We start from the raw sequence: 17485 nt of genomic DNA on the forward strand, positions 1-17485 counted from the left end.
GAACAAAATACTAAGACTGAATTAGCGCATGAATGACCGAAAAACTGAAGAGGAACTATTACCTCAAGCTGGAATGGAATCGGAAAAAAAGAGGTGAGGATACTTGGACTTTATAGCTACTTCTACTTCCCAAGTAGCTCTCTTTACAGAATGACTCCTCCACAAAATCTTGACTGAACCGACTTCTTTGTTTCTCAATCTTCTAACCTGACGATCAAGAAGTTCAAATGGTACATCCTCATATGAGAGACTATCTTTCATGGCTACACTCTCTAATGGCACTATGGATGCTGGATCACCCACACACTTCTTCAAAAGTGAAATGTGAAAAATCGGATGCACTGCTGTTAATTTTGCTAGCAACTCTAACTCAAAAGCTAATTTACCAATCCTCTTCAAAATCTTGTAAGGGCCTACATATCTAGGACTGAGTTTTTATTTCTTGCTAAATCTCATCACCCATTTCATAGGTGACACTTTCAGGAAAACCCACTCATCAACTTGGAACTCTAATTCCCTTCTTTTCACATTTGCATAGGTCTTCTGGCGACTCTGGGCAATCTTAAGTCTATCTCTAATGAGTTGCACTTTCTCCATAGCATCATGGACTGAATTTGGTCCTATCAAGGCTGCTTTACCTACTTCAAACCAACCAACTGGAGATCTACATCTACACCCATACAATGCCTCATAAGGGGCTATCTGAATGCTGGAATGGTAACTATTATTGTAGGCAAACTCTATCAGAGGAATGTGATCATCCCAACTATCCTTGAAGTCGATCACACAAGATCTCAACATGTCCTCTAAGGTCAAAATGGTACGCTCTGCCTGCCCATCCATCTGCAGATGAAATGCTGTGCTACGGTTAACCTGAGTACCAAGACCTTTCTGAAATGACTTCCAAAAATAAGAGGTAAACTGAGGACCTCTATCTGAGATGATAGACCAATGAACCCCATGCAACCTCACAATCTCATTAATGTAAAACTTCACGTAATCCTCCGCCAAATATGTAGTATTGACCGCCAAAATGCAAGAAGACTTAGTAACTCTATCCACTATCACCCAAATGTAGTCATGCTGCCTGCGAGTACCAGGTAAACCTGTGATGAAGTCCATATTGATCACTTCCCACTTCCAAATAGGAATGTCAATCTCTTGTGTCATACCTCCTGGTTTTTGATGTTCTACCTTGACTTGATGGCAATTAGGGAACTTAGCCACAAAATCTGCTATATCTTTTTTCATACCATTCCACCAATAGACTTCTTGCAGATCGCGGTACATCTTAGTAGTGCCTGGATGGATAGAATATCTGGAGTTATGGGCCTCTGCAAGAATATGCTGTCTCAACTCACCCACATTAGGAACACATAATCGACCCTGGTAGCGAATCACACCATCTCCCCCTTGGGAGAAAACCTCAACTCTCTTTTGATGGACTGCACCCTTGAGTTCGAGCAATATCGGATCACTGTCTTGCTTTTCCTTAAATTCCACTACAGAAAAAGATTCTTCCCCATTAAGAACCGTTACACCACCATATGATATACTCATAAGACGAACTCCTAGGCGAGCAAGTCTGTGAACATCCTTTGCTAGCTCTTTTCTTTCTTCCTCAACATGTGTTGTACTACCCATAGATAGTCTGCTAAGGGCTTCTGCTACTACATTTGCCTTACCACGATGGTAATGCACACTCATGTCATAATCCTTGAGGAACTCAAACCATCTTCTCTAGCGAAGATTCAATTTTTTCTGGGTGAACACATACTGAAGGCTCTTATGGTCTGTGAACACATCTACATGAACACCATACAAGTAGTGCCTCCAAATCTTAAGTGCAAACACCACTGCTACAAGCTCAAGGTCATGAGTTGGATAGTTCTTCTCATGCACCTTAAGCTGTCTGGAAGCATAAGCTATAACCTTATCTTGCTGCATCAACACACAACCTAGGCCAACTCTGGATGCATCGCAATATATAACATAGCCATCCGAACCCTCTGGTAGAGTCAAAACAAGAGTTGTAGTCAACCTGGTTTTCAGTTCTGCGAAGCTTTTCTCACAATCATCTGACCACTAGAACTTCATCTTTTTTCTGAGTCAACTTAGTCAATGGAGAGGCTATGGATGAAAATCCTTCCACAAACCTTATGTAATAACCCGCTAGACCCAAGAAACTTCTGATATCTATAGGAGAGGCAGGTCTGGGCCATTGTTTCACTGCTTCTATTTTCTGAGAATCCACTCGGATCCCTTCGCTGGATACTACATGCCCAAGGAAACCAATAGATTGTAACCAGAGCTCACATTTGCTAAACTTAGCGAATAACTGGCAATCTCTGAGAATTTGCATGACAACCCTCAAATGACTTGCATGTTCTTTCTCATTCCTAGAGTAAATGAGGATATCATCAATAAAGACGATAACGAACAAGTCCAAGTACTGCTTGGACACTATGTTCATCAAATCCATGAAAGCTGCAAGAGCATTGGTTAGTCCAAATGACATAACTATGAATTCATAATGACTATACCGAGTTCTGAAGGCTGTCTTCAGAATGTCACTATCCCAAACTCTGAGCTTATGATAACTGAAGTTGAGGTCTATTGAGAAATGACTAGCACCCTGAAGTTGGTCAAACAACTCATCAATCCTGGGGATGAGATACTTATTCTTGATTGTGACTCTATTCAACTGCATATCGTCAATGCATATCCTGAGGGAACCATCTTTCTTTTTCACAAACAACACTGGTGCACCCCATGGAGAAATACTAGGTATGATGAAGCCCTTATCTAGAAGGTCTTTAAACTGCTCTTTCAATTGCTTAAGCTCAGCTGGAGGCATTATGTAAGGAGAAATAGAAATATGTTGGGTATCTGGAAGGAGATCTATGCCAAAGTCGATTTCCCTTTCGGGAGGAACTCTGGAAAGATCTTCTGGAAACACTTCTAGGAACTCACTGACTACAGGAACTGACTCAAGAGTTAGGGTTTCAGAGTTAGAATCCTTGACCCGAACTAGATGATAGAGATACCCTTAGAAATCATTTTTCTGGCCTTAAGGTAAGAAATGAATCGACCCATAGATGCTAAGCTACTACCCTTCTATTCTAAGATTGGTTCGTTTGGAAACTGAAAACAAACAATCTTAGTTCTACAATCGACTGAGGCATAACAAGAATTTAACCAATCCATGCCTAGAATGACTTTGAAGTCTACTATTTCTAACTCTACAAGATTTGCTGAGGTGACTTTCTGGGAGATTGTGACATGGCAATTTCTGTATACCCGTCTAGCTATAACTGGGTCACAGACTAGAGTAGAGACTAAGAAGGGTTCTGAGAGATTTTCTGGACTGACACCTAAGACTGCTGCTATATAGGGAGTCATAAAAGTTAAAGTAGCCCCTGAATCTTTCCACTAAGTGTACCATATGTGAACCACATCCTTAAGCTGGTAAGATGCCAACTCAACCCTACCATTACCAGTTTCTTGCATCACTCCAAAGAATTTCTTAATGAAGTTTTGTGGGTCTTCACCAACTTGTGACCCTAAAAACTCAGGTGGATTCATCCTTACAAAATCTCATACTCTAGCTGCCACTAATCCATCATTTCTATTAGTAGGAACTGAAACTTGCTGATTGTTCTGGTTGGCCATACTTTGAGCCAAAAACTGAATTAGTGTTCCGAAATTCTGCATTTGAAACTTCCTGATCTGGGACTAGAGCAATTGCATTTGCATTCCTGGTGTTAACTCTACAGGGAGGCATGATCACTGAAACGTAAAACGTTGAGTTAGAATAAAATTAGATCATACCTTACGCACGATAAGAACATCAAAAGAGTGAAGTTTTCCTAAAACACTTCATAGCCTCCCTCTTATTAGATGTGGTGCACTTCACACCCATGAAAACAACTCTACTTAGTGCGGCTTTTCAGACATCCTAGGACACTTAAACCTAGTGCTGTGATACCAAGTTTGTCACTCCCCGAGGCTACCCCCTGGACGCGAATACGGGACCTAGGATCACAAGTGACCCCAAGCTAACCCTGCTGGTATAATCATGAGCATACTAAAGATAATAAACTGATGCAGAAGCTAAGTCATAAATAAAATGAAAAGATGGGGAATACCCATATACTATAATTGAGATAAATAAAAACTGATAAGTTTAATAGAAAGAAGATATTAAGTCAATACTAAGTTGAATCTACCTATGTCTGAAAATAGCCTTTAACTGACTAGAAATGTTGGGACAGGCCCCAGCTAAGTCTAGCAAAACTGAAACTAAAGAACTAAAAATACTAAAAAGAAACTCATGACTATTGTCCTCGGAGAATGAGAACTCTCTGCTGAACTGGAGATCGGGAACCAATCTAAGCGTGATCTGGATGCTGAGAACCTGAACCTACATCACGAGAAAATATAGCACAGAGTATGTGTCAATACTTGAAATGTACTGAGCATGCAGTATATAATAAAGCTGAAATACCATATAACTGAACAAAACAAATAAGCAAATGATATAATCTGAACATGAAATAGATACTGAATGCAATGACTAATTTATAACATGCTGAGACTGAATACTGAATATACTAAAACATGGTCAATGCAATAGAATCTGACTGAACTGTGGGAGCTACTAATAACCGATAATAAAACCACATGAGCTAAATGTGGAGTCCAATGTGTACGCCCCATCGAGAGGACCCAATATACCGTGCCAGAGGTATAGAGGCACGTTGGCGTGATCAGTGAAATGATGCCCACATAGGGGACTTACAACCTACGTGGCTAGTAATTCTGGGACTATTTGGGTACGCTGAACCCTAGTCTAACTTGGTATTATGCTACTCCCAATGGATTAGGTGATTAACACATTATGATTGAATTTCTGTAAGTTACTAGATACCTCAAAATGGATATGCAAACTGAGTATGCAACAATTAACTGATATTGATGCATTAATAACTGAGGCATGTATAACTGAATAACTAAAAAAATTGACCTAGCATGCGTAATTTAAGAATTGAAGAAATACATAGCTACGGTTCTGGAATTCATGCAATAAACTGAATATTAACGTACAAATTTGATTTGGATCATTCTAACAGCTAAGAACCCAGTAATTCTAAAATTCAAGAAACCCTAGGTCTAGTCATAATAAGGGAATCAAGAAACTGACTAAAAACTAGGGACCTAATGGGTGAAAGGAACCACCCACTAGTGAAATCCCACATATTTGGTGACGAATTCCACGGAGAAATCCTTAAATTTCAGGGCTGGAACTGGAGGAAACTTGGTGTGTTCTTGAACTAGGGTTGGTCGCCTCTTTCTCTTCTTACGCTTCTAATTTTCTAAGTTTTGATGAATGACCTGACTAAGGTAAGTTCTAGATATGTTTCTAGGCTTAAACTGATTAAAATCTCATAATTTAGGGTCTAAACGACATAACTTAGGGGTTAAACGAAACAGGAAAAGACCAAAAGACACCTGACTTAACTGCTGTTAGAGTGACCGATGGATGGGACCTACAGGCCATAAGTCAACCTACGGTCCGTAGGTTGGGGTCGTAGGTCAAGTCTGCCTGATAGGGCTTCACTAAAACGAGCATAACGTTTACTCAGAGGTTGGATTTTAGCAAACTCGGTAGCGTTGGAAAGAGGATTCAATTATCTATCATATTATAGGTCATGTAACACTAATTCTTTTTGTGCTGGGAGTTCTGACCATTAAAAGTTGACCCAATCAGCAATCCCCCCCTAACTGGCTGCTGGCCTTCACAACGATCATACCTACGGACCGTGGATCGAATGACATTCTGTACTGGTCATCTATCGTTCACGTCAGAGGCTGGGTAAAGGGACCCTCGATCCACGAACCCAGACCACAGACTGTGATCTGGCCTACGGATCGTGGGTGTGTCCGTGGGTCGAGACTTAGCCAATTTTCTGAGCTGGGTTTGGGGAGAGGTTGCAAAGGTGAACCACGGACCACCAGCACGGGCCGTGGTCTAACCTATGGGCCGTGGGTTGCACCTGCAACTTCTCAAAATCTGCATTTTTGGTCTATTTTGAATAAGGGTGTCACGCCCCGAGCTACCCTCGAGACGCGGACACGAAACCTAGGACCACAAGTGATCCCAAGCTAACCCTGCTGGCATGATCATGAGCATACTAAAGATAATAAATTGATGCGGAAGCTAATTCATAAATAAATCTGAAAAGATGGGGAATACCCACCCATATACTATAACTGAATATATCAAATCTGAGAGTTTAATACAAAAGAAATATCAAACTCAAAATACTAAGCTGGATCTAACTATGTCTAAAATAATCCTCTAAACTGACTAGAAATGTTGGGACATGCCCCAACTAGGTCTAGCAAAACTGAAACTAAAGACTAAAAGCGATAAAGATAAACGTGTCACTAGTCCTCGAAGAATGAGGACTTCACCACTGATGCTGCTGAACTGAAGATCGGGAACCGATCTAAGCGTGATCTGGATGCAGAGAACCTGAACCTACATCACGAGAAGATGTAGCGCACGTATGCGTCAGTACTTGAAAGGTACTGAGCATGCAGGATAAAGTAAAGCTGAAAGAACATATAACTGAACAAAGCAATAAAGCAATGAAATAATCTGAACATGATATAGATACTGAATACTGAGCTAACTGAATGCAATGACCAATTTATAACATGTTGACTGAATAATGAATGAACTGTAAATGTGGTTAATGCAATAGAGTCTGACTGAACTGTGGGAGCTACTAATAACCGACAATAAAACCACATGACCTAAATGTGAAGTCCGATGTATACGCCCCATCGAGAGGACCCAATATACCCTGCCAGAGGTATAGAGGCATTCTGGCGTGATCACTAAACTGATGCTGTCCACAGAGGGGACTTACACCTTCGTGGCTCGTAGTTCTGGGACTATATGGGTACGTTGAACCCTAGTCCAACTCGGTATTATGCTACTCCCAATGAATTAAGTAGTTAACTGATTATGACTGAATTTCTATAAATAGTGGATAGCTCGAACTGAACATGCAAATTGAGAATGCAACAATTAATCTGATAATGACGCATTCATAAACTGAGGCATGTATAACTGAATAACAGAGATATCTAACCTAGCATGTGTATTCAAGAACTAAATAAATACATAGCTAGGATTCTGAAATTCATGCGATAAATAGAGCAATAACATGATAATCTGATTTGGAACATTTAAATAACTAATTCATGATGATCTGTTCAAATTCTAGAAACCCTAGGTCTGTTCATAATCATGGAATCAAGAATCTGACTGAATTCTAGGGACCTAATGGGCGAAAGGAACCCACTAGTGAAATCCCACATACTTGGTGACGAATTCCACGGAGAAATCTTTCGATTTCGGGGCTAGAATTGAAGAAAACTTGCTGCGTTCTTGAACTAGGGTTCTTGACCTTTTTCTCCTCTCTTGCTTCTAATTTTTCTAAGTTTTGATAAATGATTTTGACTAAGGTAAATTCTAGTTATGTTTCTAGGCTTAAACTGACTAAAACCTCATGATTTAAGGTCTAAACGACGTACCTTAGGGGTTAAACGAAATAGGAAAAGACTAAAAGACCTCTGACTTAGTTGTTGTCGGAGTGACTGATGGACGGGACTGACGGGCCGTCATTCAATCGACGGTCCGTCGATTGGATCCGTAGGTCGAGTCTGTCTGATAGGGCTTCACTAAAACGAGCATAACTTTTTATTCGGAGGTTGGAATTTAGCAAACTCAGTGGCGTTGGAAAGATAATTCAATTATCTATCATATCGTAGTTTATGGGACACACAATTCTTTTTGTGCTAAAAGGTATGGCCATCTGAAGTTGATCCATCAACAATTTTCAGCTAACTGGCTGCTACCATCACCTACTGTCAGACCTACAGACCGTGAATCGATTGACGGTCCGTGCTGGTCAACCGTCAATCGGGACTGAAGCTGGGCTTTTGGAGCATCGATCCACGGACACGAACTACGTTATTTGACCTGACCTACGGACCGTAAGTCCGGCCGTGGGTCAACACTTAGCCAAATTTTCTGACTGAGTTCTGGGGAAGTTTTCTGTCACGAACCACGGACCTGGAGGACGGACCGTGAGTCCATCTACGGTCTGTGGATGGTGTCCGTGAGTGCCACCTGTAACACCAGAAATCTGAAATCTCTATTTTCGGATACGGGGTGTTACAACGGGGTGTTACACATATGATTAATAATATATATCCCAACACTTTTTGATAATTTTTTAATCCTAATTTTAACATTATATGCTTATGGCCACAAGATCTGCATATTCTTTAATTTTAATATCATAAAATTCAAAAGTAATTTTTACTTTATGCCAAGTCAAACCAGGACAAACAAACTAAAACAGAGGAAATATTTATCTCTGCTAAAAGAGAAGGGAGAAAATGGAGGTAAGCACATTAATGTTGGTGGCTTCCATTTGTTGAATTGAATTGCAAGTTTGTGACTTGTATAGATAAATTTTTAAAAAATAAGTGAATTTGAAAGCATAGAAACATATTTTAGTGATAATAAATAGAGCCAAGCTACTATTGATATACTTGCTGAATTATTGGGCAATTTACCAACTACTAAAAGAAAAGGGAAGAAAAGTCTTGATTGGGCCCAAGAGTAAGAACTATGGAGTTATTAGCCTTTTTCTTAGGATTGAAGCAAAGCAGAAAAAAAAACTTTGGTTGCTTTTCTTTATTACACTAGCCAGTAAAGAATTAATTAATCAGATATGGAATTCTTATCTATTTTTGTGAAAATGATCACAGATTGCTTGATCCAGTAAGTTGCGCGAGGGATTGGGTATTTCTATTACTACAAGAGCAACATCACATCTCTGGATGAAGGATCTCATAAGATGGACGGCGTGGAAGAAAGAGCAGAATTTACCCAGAGAAACTTACAAGTCATTTCACCCAATGTTGAGGCTTGGTTAACTAGTGTTGCTATCACTACTGCAGATGTGGCAACTGTGATGCGACGAGGTAGAATTGAGGTTGAAAGATATGGTTGGTGTCCAAACTCGAAATCACGTTACTGCTGAGCAAGAGAGCCAAGAAAATTACCCTAGGGGTGATTGAACTTCAAAATGAAGGTAACAAGCATTTTGTTTTTTCCTATCCTGTCGTAGAAATTGAAGTTGTATCTAGTGACAGTACATGACTCCAAAAAATTGCAAGAGGAAGAGGTCATGCCAACTTTGAGAGATGATGGGGTCAATATGATTGGGATATGTGGTATGGGTGATGTTGGTAAGACAACACTAGATAAGAAAATAAGAGCAAGGGAGAAACAATAAAGGTGGTTCGATGATGTTGTCATGGTAACTGTTAGTCAACAACCAAACTTCAAAAGAATTCAGAGTGAGATTGAAAGAGAAGTCGAGATGACATTAGAAGGGGATAATTTGTGGAATCGTGAAGATCAGTTGCGTTCAAGGTTAAAGGATCAGAACAGTCGTGTTCTTATAATCTTGGATGATGTTTGGGAAGATCTTCACGATCTAGAGAAACTTGGAATTCCTAGGGGTAGCAACCACAACCATCGGTGCAGAGTGACATTGATGACGTGTCTGAGAGATGTTTGCGAAAATATGGAAGCTCAGAAGATCATGGAAGTTGGAACCTTACCTGAAAAGGAAGCACAAATTCTTTTTAGGCAGAAAGCCAGTAATTTAGTTGATAATCCGTCTCTCTTTGACATAGCAAAAGATGTTGCCAAAGAATGCAAGGGATTGCCATTTGCAATTATTACAGTTGCAGGAGAACTAAAACAAAAAACCAAGCCTTCATGGGAGGATGCCCTTAAACAATTATGTGATGCAAAAACGAGAAATATCCCTGGAGTGCACTCAAAGGTGTATAAATTCTGAGGCTAAGCTATGATCACTTGGAAATTGATGAAGCCAGGTGTCACACCGCGAGCCTACACCCCGGATGTGGCTGGCAATCGAGAACCATTGTTGTCCCCAAGCGAACCCTTGGCCTGGCTAACTACTCAGCGGAAGACTCAAAGCATAAGAATACAAAGATTCCATGAAACTTTACTCAACTGATTAAGAGCTTACTTAGAACATTTAAAGATAAAACATTCAACTTAGCCAAAATGGAAACTCAAGTCTTATAGAAAAACATCTAAAATACAAGACTAGAGAACTCTGACTACTCGTGTATGAAGCTTGTAAAACAAAGAGGGATGTAGGGACAAGACCCCCGATCATCCTAACAACTGAAATAATAAAGCAATGTAAAAGGAGCCCTCTGGAAAGCAATGAGGCTCACCAACTGACTACGAGTGCTCAACTAGATCAACGAGGCGTTGGATGCTGATCCTGGTTACCTGTATCTGCATCATAAAACTATGCAGGCTAAATGACATCAGTACATTGAATGTACGAGTATGCGAGGGAAAAACTAAACATAAAATAAGCTTGAAAGGAATCTGAAAGGAACACTTACCTTGGCTTTACTCAACTCCTGAATAACTAAACTCAAATGCAAAGTAAAACAATAATAAATGTGCAGTTTATACAAAGCATTTATAATAGTAAACAACAACTCAATGTATTGAAAAATACAATAACAACTCAATTACGTAAAAGTAATATAATATTGTGGGAGTTTCTCTAACCGACAACAACCAATATGAGCCTAAGTGATGATACAACATCGTGCCCACGCTACTAGAACTGTCCTATACTTTGTCTTCATATAGAACGCTTTAACTAAGTGGATCCACTAGTCTATGCTAAAAAGCACGAAGGAATCATCTAAAAAGTATAATTTTTTCTATCGATGATGACTACATGGTTTATAGAGACTTGAGTTATTATGAACTCATGTCCCCATATTGATGCTCAATACTACTCCCAAAATATACTCAGCTCATATGTTTTAAAAATGAAGCTCGTTCTTTGGTTTGAGATAATTACTCAAAAAACTAGCCCAAAGGCTCTCTTGGAAATCGGTGTTTCCTTTCTTGCTCAAATGTGAAAGCATTTTTAACTCTTGGGAGTACTTAGTTCTCGTATAATCATCTGAAGAAATAAACTTAACTCTTTACTCTTTTCTCAGCTCAAAACTCAAGTCTTAAAACAAAGTTAAAACGTTTGTGAAAGACTTTTGGAAAACTTTTAAACTCATCTTGATTTAACTCTTAACCTCTTCACTTGAATCTTAACTTTCCTTGAATTGAATTATGGATTCAAGGTTCATGATCTCATGTTTATGGATGATTTCAGGATGTTTAGACGTACCTTAGAGTATAGAAATCAACTAGAAAACATAGGTACGTTGTTAAGGAACTAGTACGGAAAAAAAGTGGGAAAAGGTGGAAAAACTAGTGTCCCTGGCACTCTGAGCGACGTGGGGCACCAGGAGGAAAACTTCAGAACCACTTCTGGAGCGCATTGGTTGGCGCGGCGCCCCAGGCCCCTGCCCAGAAATTTCCAATTTTTCTTCTTCGTTTTTCAACTCTAAACCCTCTAATTTCACTTGGTTCTTTCCCCAAATACTTAGAATCGACTAAATTATCAATATGTGTAAGATTCTACTCGAAAACACACCTAAAATTATTACTCAAACACAAGAACTTCTCAACAACTCATCAATCAAGATTCAAATGAAACTTTCAACAATATTCATCAAGAACGAAAATACGCTGAAATAAATCATGATTGGTGCGTGGGTGAACTAACCAAATGCTATGTGATCTCACATACCTCGTAGGGATCACCCCTTGATGAAATCCACAAGCGATTCTTGGAGATCTTGACAATTCTTGCTTCTTCTCCTCTTTTCTCTTCTGTCAAAACCCTAATCCTTTTTTATAAAGGGTAAACTGAATTCAATCAGTTTAGACCCCATCTTAATTACCAAAAATGAAATTAAAATAATAGGGTATGGAAAAGACCATAATGCCCTTCTAAAATCCTGTTTAGACTTTCCTTATTCAAACAGCCCAACTTCAAATGGGCATATCTCACTTATACAAACTTGGAATCGCAGAAACTCGGTGGCGTTTGAAAGATAATTGAAAGATCTTTCCTAAGATATCTTGAAACACACCTAAATCATCCTGAGCCAGGAGTTATAGTCATTTGAAGTTGACCCAAAACTCATTCTTAACTTAACTCTTGTCAAATTTCCAGATTTTTATTATTTCCAAAAATCACTCTTTCTAATTCTAGCTCTTTCTAGTTCTTACAATTAGCGATATGTTACAATATCTCCTCCTTGGAAACATTCATCCTCGAATCAGATTACTCTTAGTAAGCTAAGGGTGTAACATCTAACATTAAGGTCAAACACCCAACAAGCAAATCTAACACATCTAGTATATAAATTAAAGAGTACTAAGAAGAAAATTAGTACCTTGGTTTGGAATTTCTCCGGGCTCAAAGAGATATGGATATCTCTTCTTTATATCCTCCTCAGCTTCCCAAGTAGCTTCCTGAATAAATTGATTTCTCCAAAGAACTTTGACTGATGCTACTTCCTAGGTCATCAACTTGCGAACTTGACGATCTAGAATCTTAACCGGGATCTCCTTATAAGACAAGCTATCCTTGATACCAATATCTTCAGTTGGTATGATAAGTGAAGGGTCTCCCATGCACCTTTTCAACATGGAAATATGAAACACCAGATGGACTGCTGTTAACTCTTGGGGTAGCTCTAACTCATAAGCTACCTTACCAACACTTTTGGATATTCTGTAGGGGCCAATATACTGGGGACTAAGCTTCCCCTTATTACCAAAACTCATAACACCTTTCATGGATGAAACTTTCAAATATACCCAATCATCTTCTTCAAACTCTAACTCCCTTCTCTTAACATTAGTGTAGGATTTCTGACAACTCTGCGCTATTTTCAACCTCTCTTGAATGACTTTCAGTTTCTCCATGGCTTGATAAATTAAATCTGGTCCTATCAACCCAGCTTCACCAACTTCAAACCATCAAATAGGAGATCTGCATCTTCTCCAATAAAGAGCTTCATAAGGAGCCATCTGGATGCTAGAGTGGTAAATATTGTTGTTAGCAAACTCAATGAGAGGCAGGTGATCATCCCATATACCTTTGAACTCAATCACACAGGCTCTCAACATATCTTCTAAAGTTTGAATAGTGCACTCTCCTTGACCATCTGTCTGAGGATGGAAGGTAGTACTTAAGTTCACCTTTGAACCCCAAGCCTTTCTTAAAAGATTTCCAGAACTGTGCAGTAAATTGCGCACCTCTGTTTGAAATAATCAAAATTGGCACTCCATGGAGTCTAACTATCTATTGAATATACAACTTAGCATAATCTTCTACCGAATGGGTAGTCTTTACCGGCAAAAAGTGGGCTGATTTTGTCATTCTATCAATAATCACCCAAATAGAATCATGCTACCTGCGAGACCTTGGTAAACCTGTGATGAAATCCATATTGATCATCTCCCACTTCCATATCGGAAGTTCTATATTCTGAGCCATACCACCGGGCCTTTGGTGCTCTACTTTAACTTGTTGGCAATTCGAGCACTTAGCAACAAATTTTGCAATGCCCTTCTTCATACTATTCCACCAATATACTTCTCTTAAGTCACGATACATCTTTCTGGAACCTGAATGAATGGAATATCTAGAGCTATGAGCTTTATCCATGATCCTCTCTTGAAGTTCATCTACCCTTAGTACACACAATCTGCCTTGATACCTCAACACACCATCTCCTCCTTGTTCAAAAGTCATTACTTTTTGCTTATGAACATTTGCCTCAAATTCAAGCAAAATAGGATCTTTGTCTTGCTTCTCTTTTACTTCTCACACTAACGATGATTCAACCCCATTCATCACCACTACTCCTCCTTCTGTGGAATCCATTAGTAGAACTCCCAACCGTGCAAGCCTATGCACATCTCTTGCTAGCTCTTTCTTATCTTCCTTAAAATGGGCGGTACTACCCATAGACAGCCTGCTCAAGGCATCAACAACAACATTAGCCTTACCTGGGTGATATAGAATACTCATGTCATAATCCTTGAGTAACTCTACCCACCTCCTCTATCTGAGATTAAGCTTTTTATGACTAAACACATACTGAAGACCCTTGTGATCAGTGAATACATCAACATGAACACCATATAAATAATGATGCCATATTTTCAAAGCAAATACTACGACAACCAACTCTAGATCATAGGTTTGATAATTCTTCTCATGAACTTTCAGCTGTCTGGAGCATAAACTATAACATCGCCATTCTGCATTAACACACAACCCAAACCAACTCAGGACGCATCACAATATACAACAAAGCCTTGCGTACCTTCTAGTAAGGTCAATACTGCAGCAATAGTCAACCTCTTTTTCAATTCCTGAAAGCTTTTCTCGCAAGCTTCAGACCATTGAAACTTAACTGTTTTCTGAGTTAACTTAGCCAAAGGGGATGAAATAGATGAGAACCCCTCTACGAACCTTCTATATTACCCAGCCAATGATTAACGTTTCAAAGACACTTCATCCGATTCTAAGTGTCAACGATCGCTAGTCAGTACATAACCCAACTAAATGAGTTGGGGTCGATCCCACAGAGAGTAACTTTTCCTTCAAATTCAATTATAGAAGTATGACAACAATCTCTTCAACTGAACACGTAATGCACCTTTTTGGATTAAGCTTCAAATTTCAAGTTGCAATTATCAATCCAATTCAACACTTAACACGAAATGATCAAATAATGAGGTAACACTTGGGGAATTGACCAACCAATTATTGAATTCAACTTAGTGGATGAACATTGATGCTCACAATGGGATAAATTGTCGTAGGTAGGTCGAACTATATGTAAAGCAGTTTTCTCTCAAACAATTACCTTATTTTTGCCGAATTCTCTCGAACTCCAACACTAGACGAAAGATGCCCAACCCTTGTCCTCATCAAATCCACTCACTTGAGCTAGATAAAAAAGGATAGAGTCCATGATTGACTTTCTCAAGCTGAAATCATGGTGACCCACTACTAAGGATGCTAAATTTGCTACTTTGGCTCTGCACTTCTCTCTCAAGCAAGCACAAAACACTGAACTAGTTACACTAATCATGCAAGATTACCTCAAAACGAAGCAGCAATTTAGCCCCACTTCAAATTAAAACCATTATTCACAAATCAATGACACCCACTTAGTAAAACTCAACAATTGGTCACACAGTCAAAACCCCAAGGAGAGGGTTTTAGCCAATCATAGCAAAAAGACGGAAATCAACATCTGCCATGTTTTTCATAGCTAGGTAAAAATGAAAATTGAAGGTTAAAATCTAATACAATCTTCTCTAATACAAAATTTCAATAAAAAACCTTGCTAAAATCACTTGAAGTCCACAATAATAGTGTTTTCACTCTCACTCTGGTGTTCCTCACATTTCTAAATGCCTTCTCTCTCCTCTAAAAATCAATTTATACAGGTCTGATGCGAAGCTGTTTGGGACCAATCGGCGAGGTAAGTCGGGCTTCGCCGACCATTCAGCGACTCACCGATTTCCCTTCATCTCGCCTTCATTTTTCACCTCTTCTTAGTCCTACCACTGTAATTTTAGGCAAGCTAGATTGGGATTGCCGAACGATTCAGGAATGCGCCCTTTCTCCTTTCCACTCGCCCATCAGCACTTATCTGGATCTTCTTCAGTGTTTTTAACGACCTGGTCATCCTTCACCGAGGCGATTGGCAAAATGCCGAGTGGAACTGCTGCTCGCCGATGTTACCCCTAATTTAGCCGGAGCATTCTGTAACTTTTGGCTGTAGGGTGGCAACTTGGCGAATCGCCGAGTGACATCGGCGATGATCAGGTTTGTCCTTTTCTTCTCTTTTTTGCCCGTGGTGTCTCTATTTCCATTTCTGTCCTAGCTTTGTTCCTCAATCCATTTATCTGAAAATCAATGGTTTTACATCAGTTGTTAGCACAAAATAAGCATTTGAGGACACAAAATCTATCCAAATAAAGCCCTAAATGAGTCCAAATCATGGACTCATCAACATCCCAACTTAAACTTTTGCTTATCCTCAAGTAAAACTCAAGTTCAGCAGTTCAAAAAGGATGTCTCAAACAGTGCTACATAAGACTCAATCATGAATGCACACAACAAGACTTAACTTACTGATGCAAAGATCAATTGTGCACTCAAAGATTCAAGTTGTGACTCACCATTATCAATGATTCTCAAGTACACAATACTTGCTTCAAATGCAAGTTCAAGCTCAACAAAGGTACTCAAATTCCCTCACACAAGGAATGATTACATATTCACACACAACGATTCAACAACTTATAGCTCCGGAATCCAAAACAACTCTCACCCTCACAAAGATAAACACATGCATGACTCCACCCATAGGATTGCCCTTATTTTCTAATCAACACTTGTTTCAGCTCACTCAAGATAAAAAAGGTCTTTTCAAGGCTTGTAACGGGGCTGAGTGTAAAGTATGGTTATTAGGCTCAGTGGTTATTATCATCATGAAATGTGGTGTGGACAACACTTCCTTCACTTTTCTTCATCATTTTCCAATTCATGCTCAAAATTCACCCCGTTATTCATTTTCAATAAAACTTTGGATACCTCATTTCTTTTTGCAACTTTATTTCAAAACTTTTTCATTCTTTTTCTTTTTCATTCATCTTTATTTTTCTCTTTTTTTTATGGAGGGGTTCCATCTTTTTCATAACCATGGATCAAGGGGGACTTCTTTGCATTTCTTAATTTACCTTCTCTTTTTACCATACCCCCAACTTAGACTTTTGGCCTAAGTTGGATATTCAAACCAACCACATCACATGAGGATTAAGTATGAGGGGATAACAAAAGGTCACAATTTCATCAAGTTTCTTCCAAGAAAAGGGTAAGGAACAAATGGTGCTCAAACAAAGATCACACACTCACAAGGTAGGCCACAAAAGAGGTATAATGTCTAATTGTTTCACTCTTTAAAATTTGTTGCCTAAGATCATTTCAAGAGCTCACATCACTTGGTCAACCGGACCGACGGGGAAAATTCTAGGTGTCATCACACATGGTTCACAGTAAGCTCATCACACAAGGCATTGGCACCAAAGATCAAACAAGACTCCACACTTTTGCTAGTGTGCAGTGATCATCGCAAGAGACTCATTCGATAACAAGCTAGTCACATCGAGATACAAAAAGTTCACATATTTTCTATGCAACTTCATTTGGCCTCATCGTAGCCGCACATTCATGTTTGTTTGATTGAGAGAACTATTCAAGTCATCAGTATTGAACAAGAGCGATACTCAAATTTGCACAAGAACAACCACAATTAATTACACTAGAGGAGGCTAAAATGGGGGTTCAAAAGGGTCCAAGAACACCGTGGAATTCACTAACCAAGTACATAA

General features: G+C 39.2%; 3 protein-coding genes across 4 annotated transcripts in view; 2 read left to right on the plus strand and 1 right to left on the minus strand.

Annotated features, from left to right (window-relative positions):
- Positions 1-17485, minus strand: part of LOC125831588 (pentatricopeptide repeat-containing protein At5g01110-like) — an 809602-nt gene that overhangs the window by 645595 nt on the left and 146522 nt on the right. The window lies entirely within an intron of this gene.
- Positions 1-17485, plus strand: part of LOC125831646 (uncharacterized) — an 831707-nt gene that overhangs the window by 138112 nt on the left and 676110 nt on the right. The window lies entirely within an intron of this gene.
- Positions 9405-9956, plus strand: LOC125831006 (probable disease resistance protein At4g27220). Its single transcript, XM_049510198.1, has one exon. The coding sequence runs from the start codon at positions 9405-9407 to the stop codon at positions 9954-9956; it is 552 nt and encodes a 183-aa protein (XP_049366155.1).

This window comes from Solanum verrucosum, unplaced genomic scaffold, assembly GCF_900185275.1.
Source record: "Solanum verrucosum unplaced genomic scaffold, falcon-dt-bn FXZP01000049.1, whole genome shotgun sequence".
In the NCBI taxonomy this organism is placed as follows: Eukaryota; Viridiplantae; Streptophyta; class Magnoliopsida; order Solanales; family Solanaceae; genus Solanum; species Solanum verrucosum.

What these genes read in the sequence shown, in the direction of transcription:
- LOC125831006 (XM_049510198.1), top strand. Translation starts at nt 9,405, where the DNA reads ATGGTAACTGTTAGTCAACAACCAAACTTCAAAAGAATTCAGAGTGAG.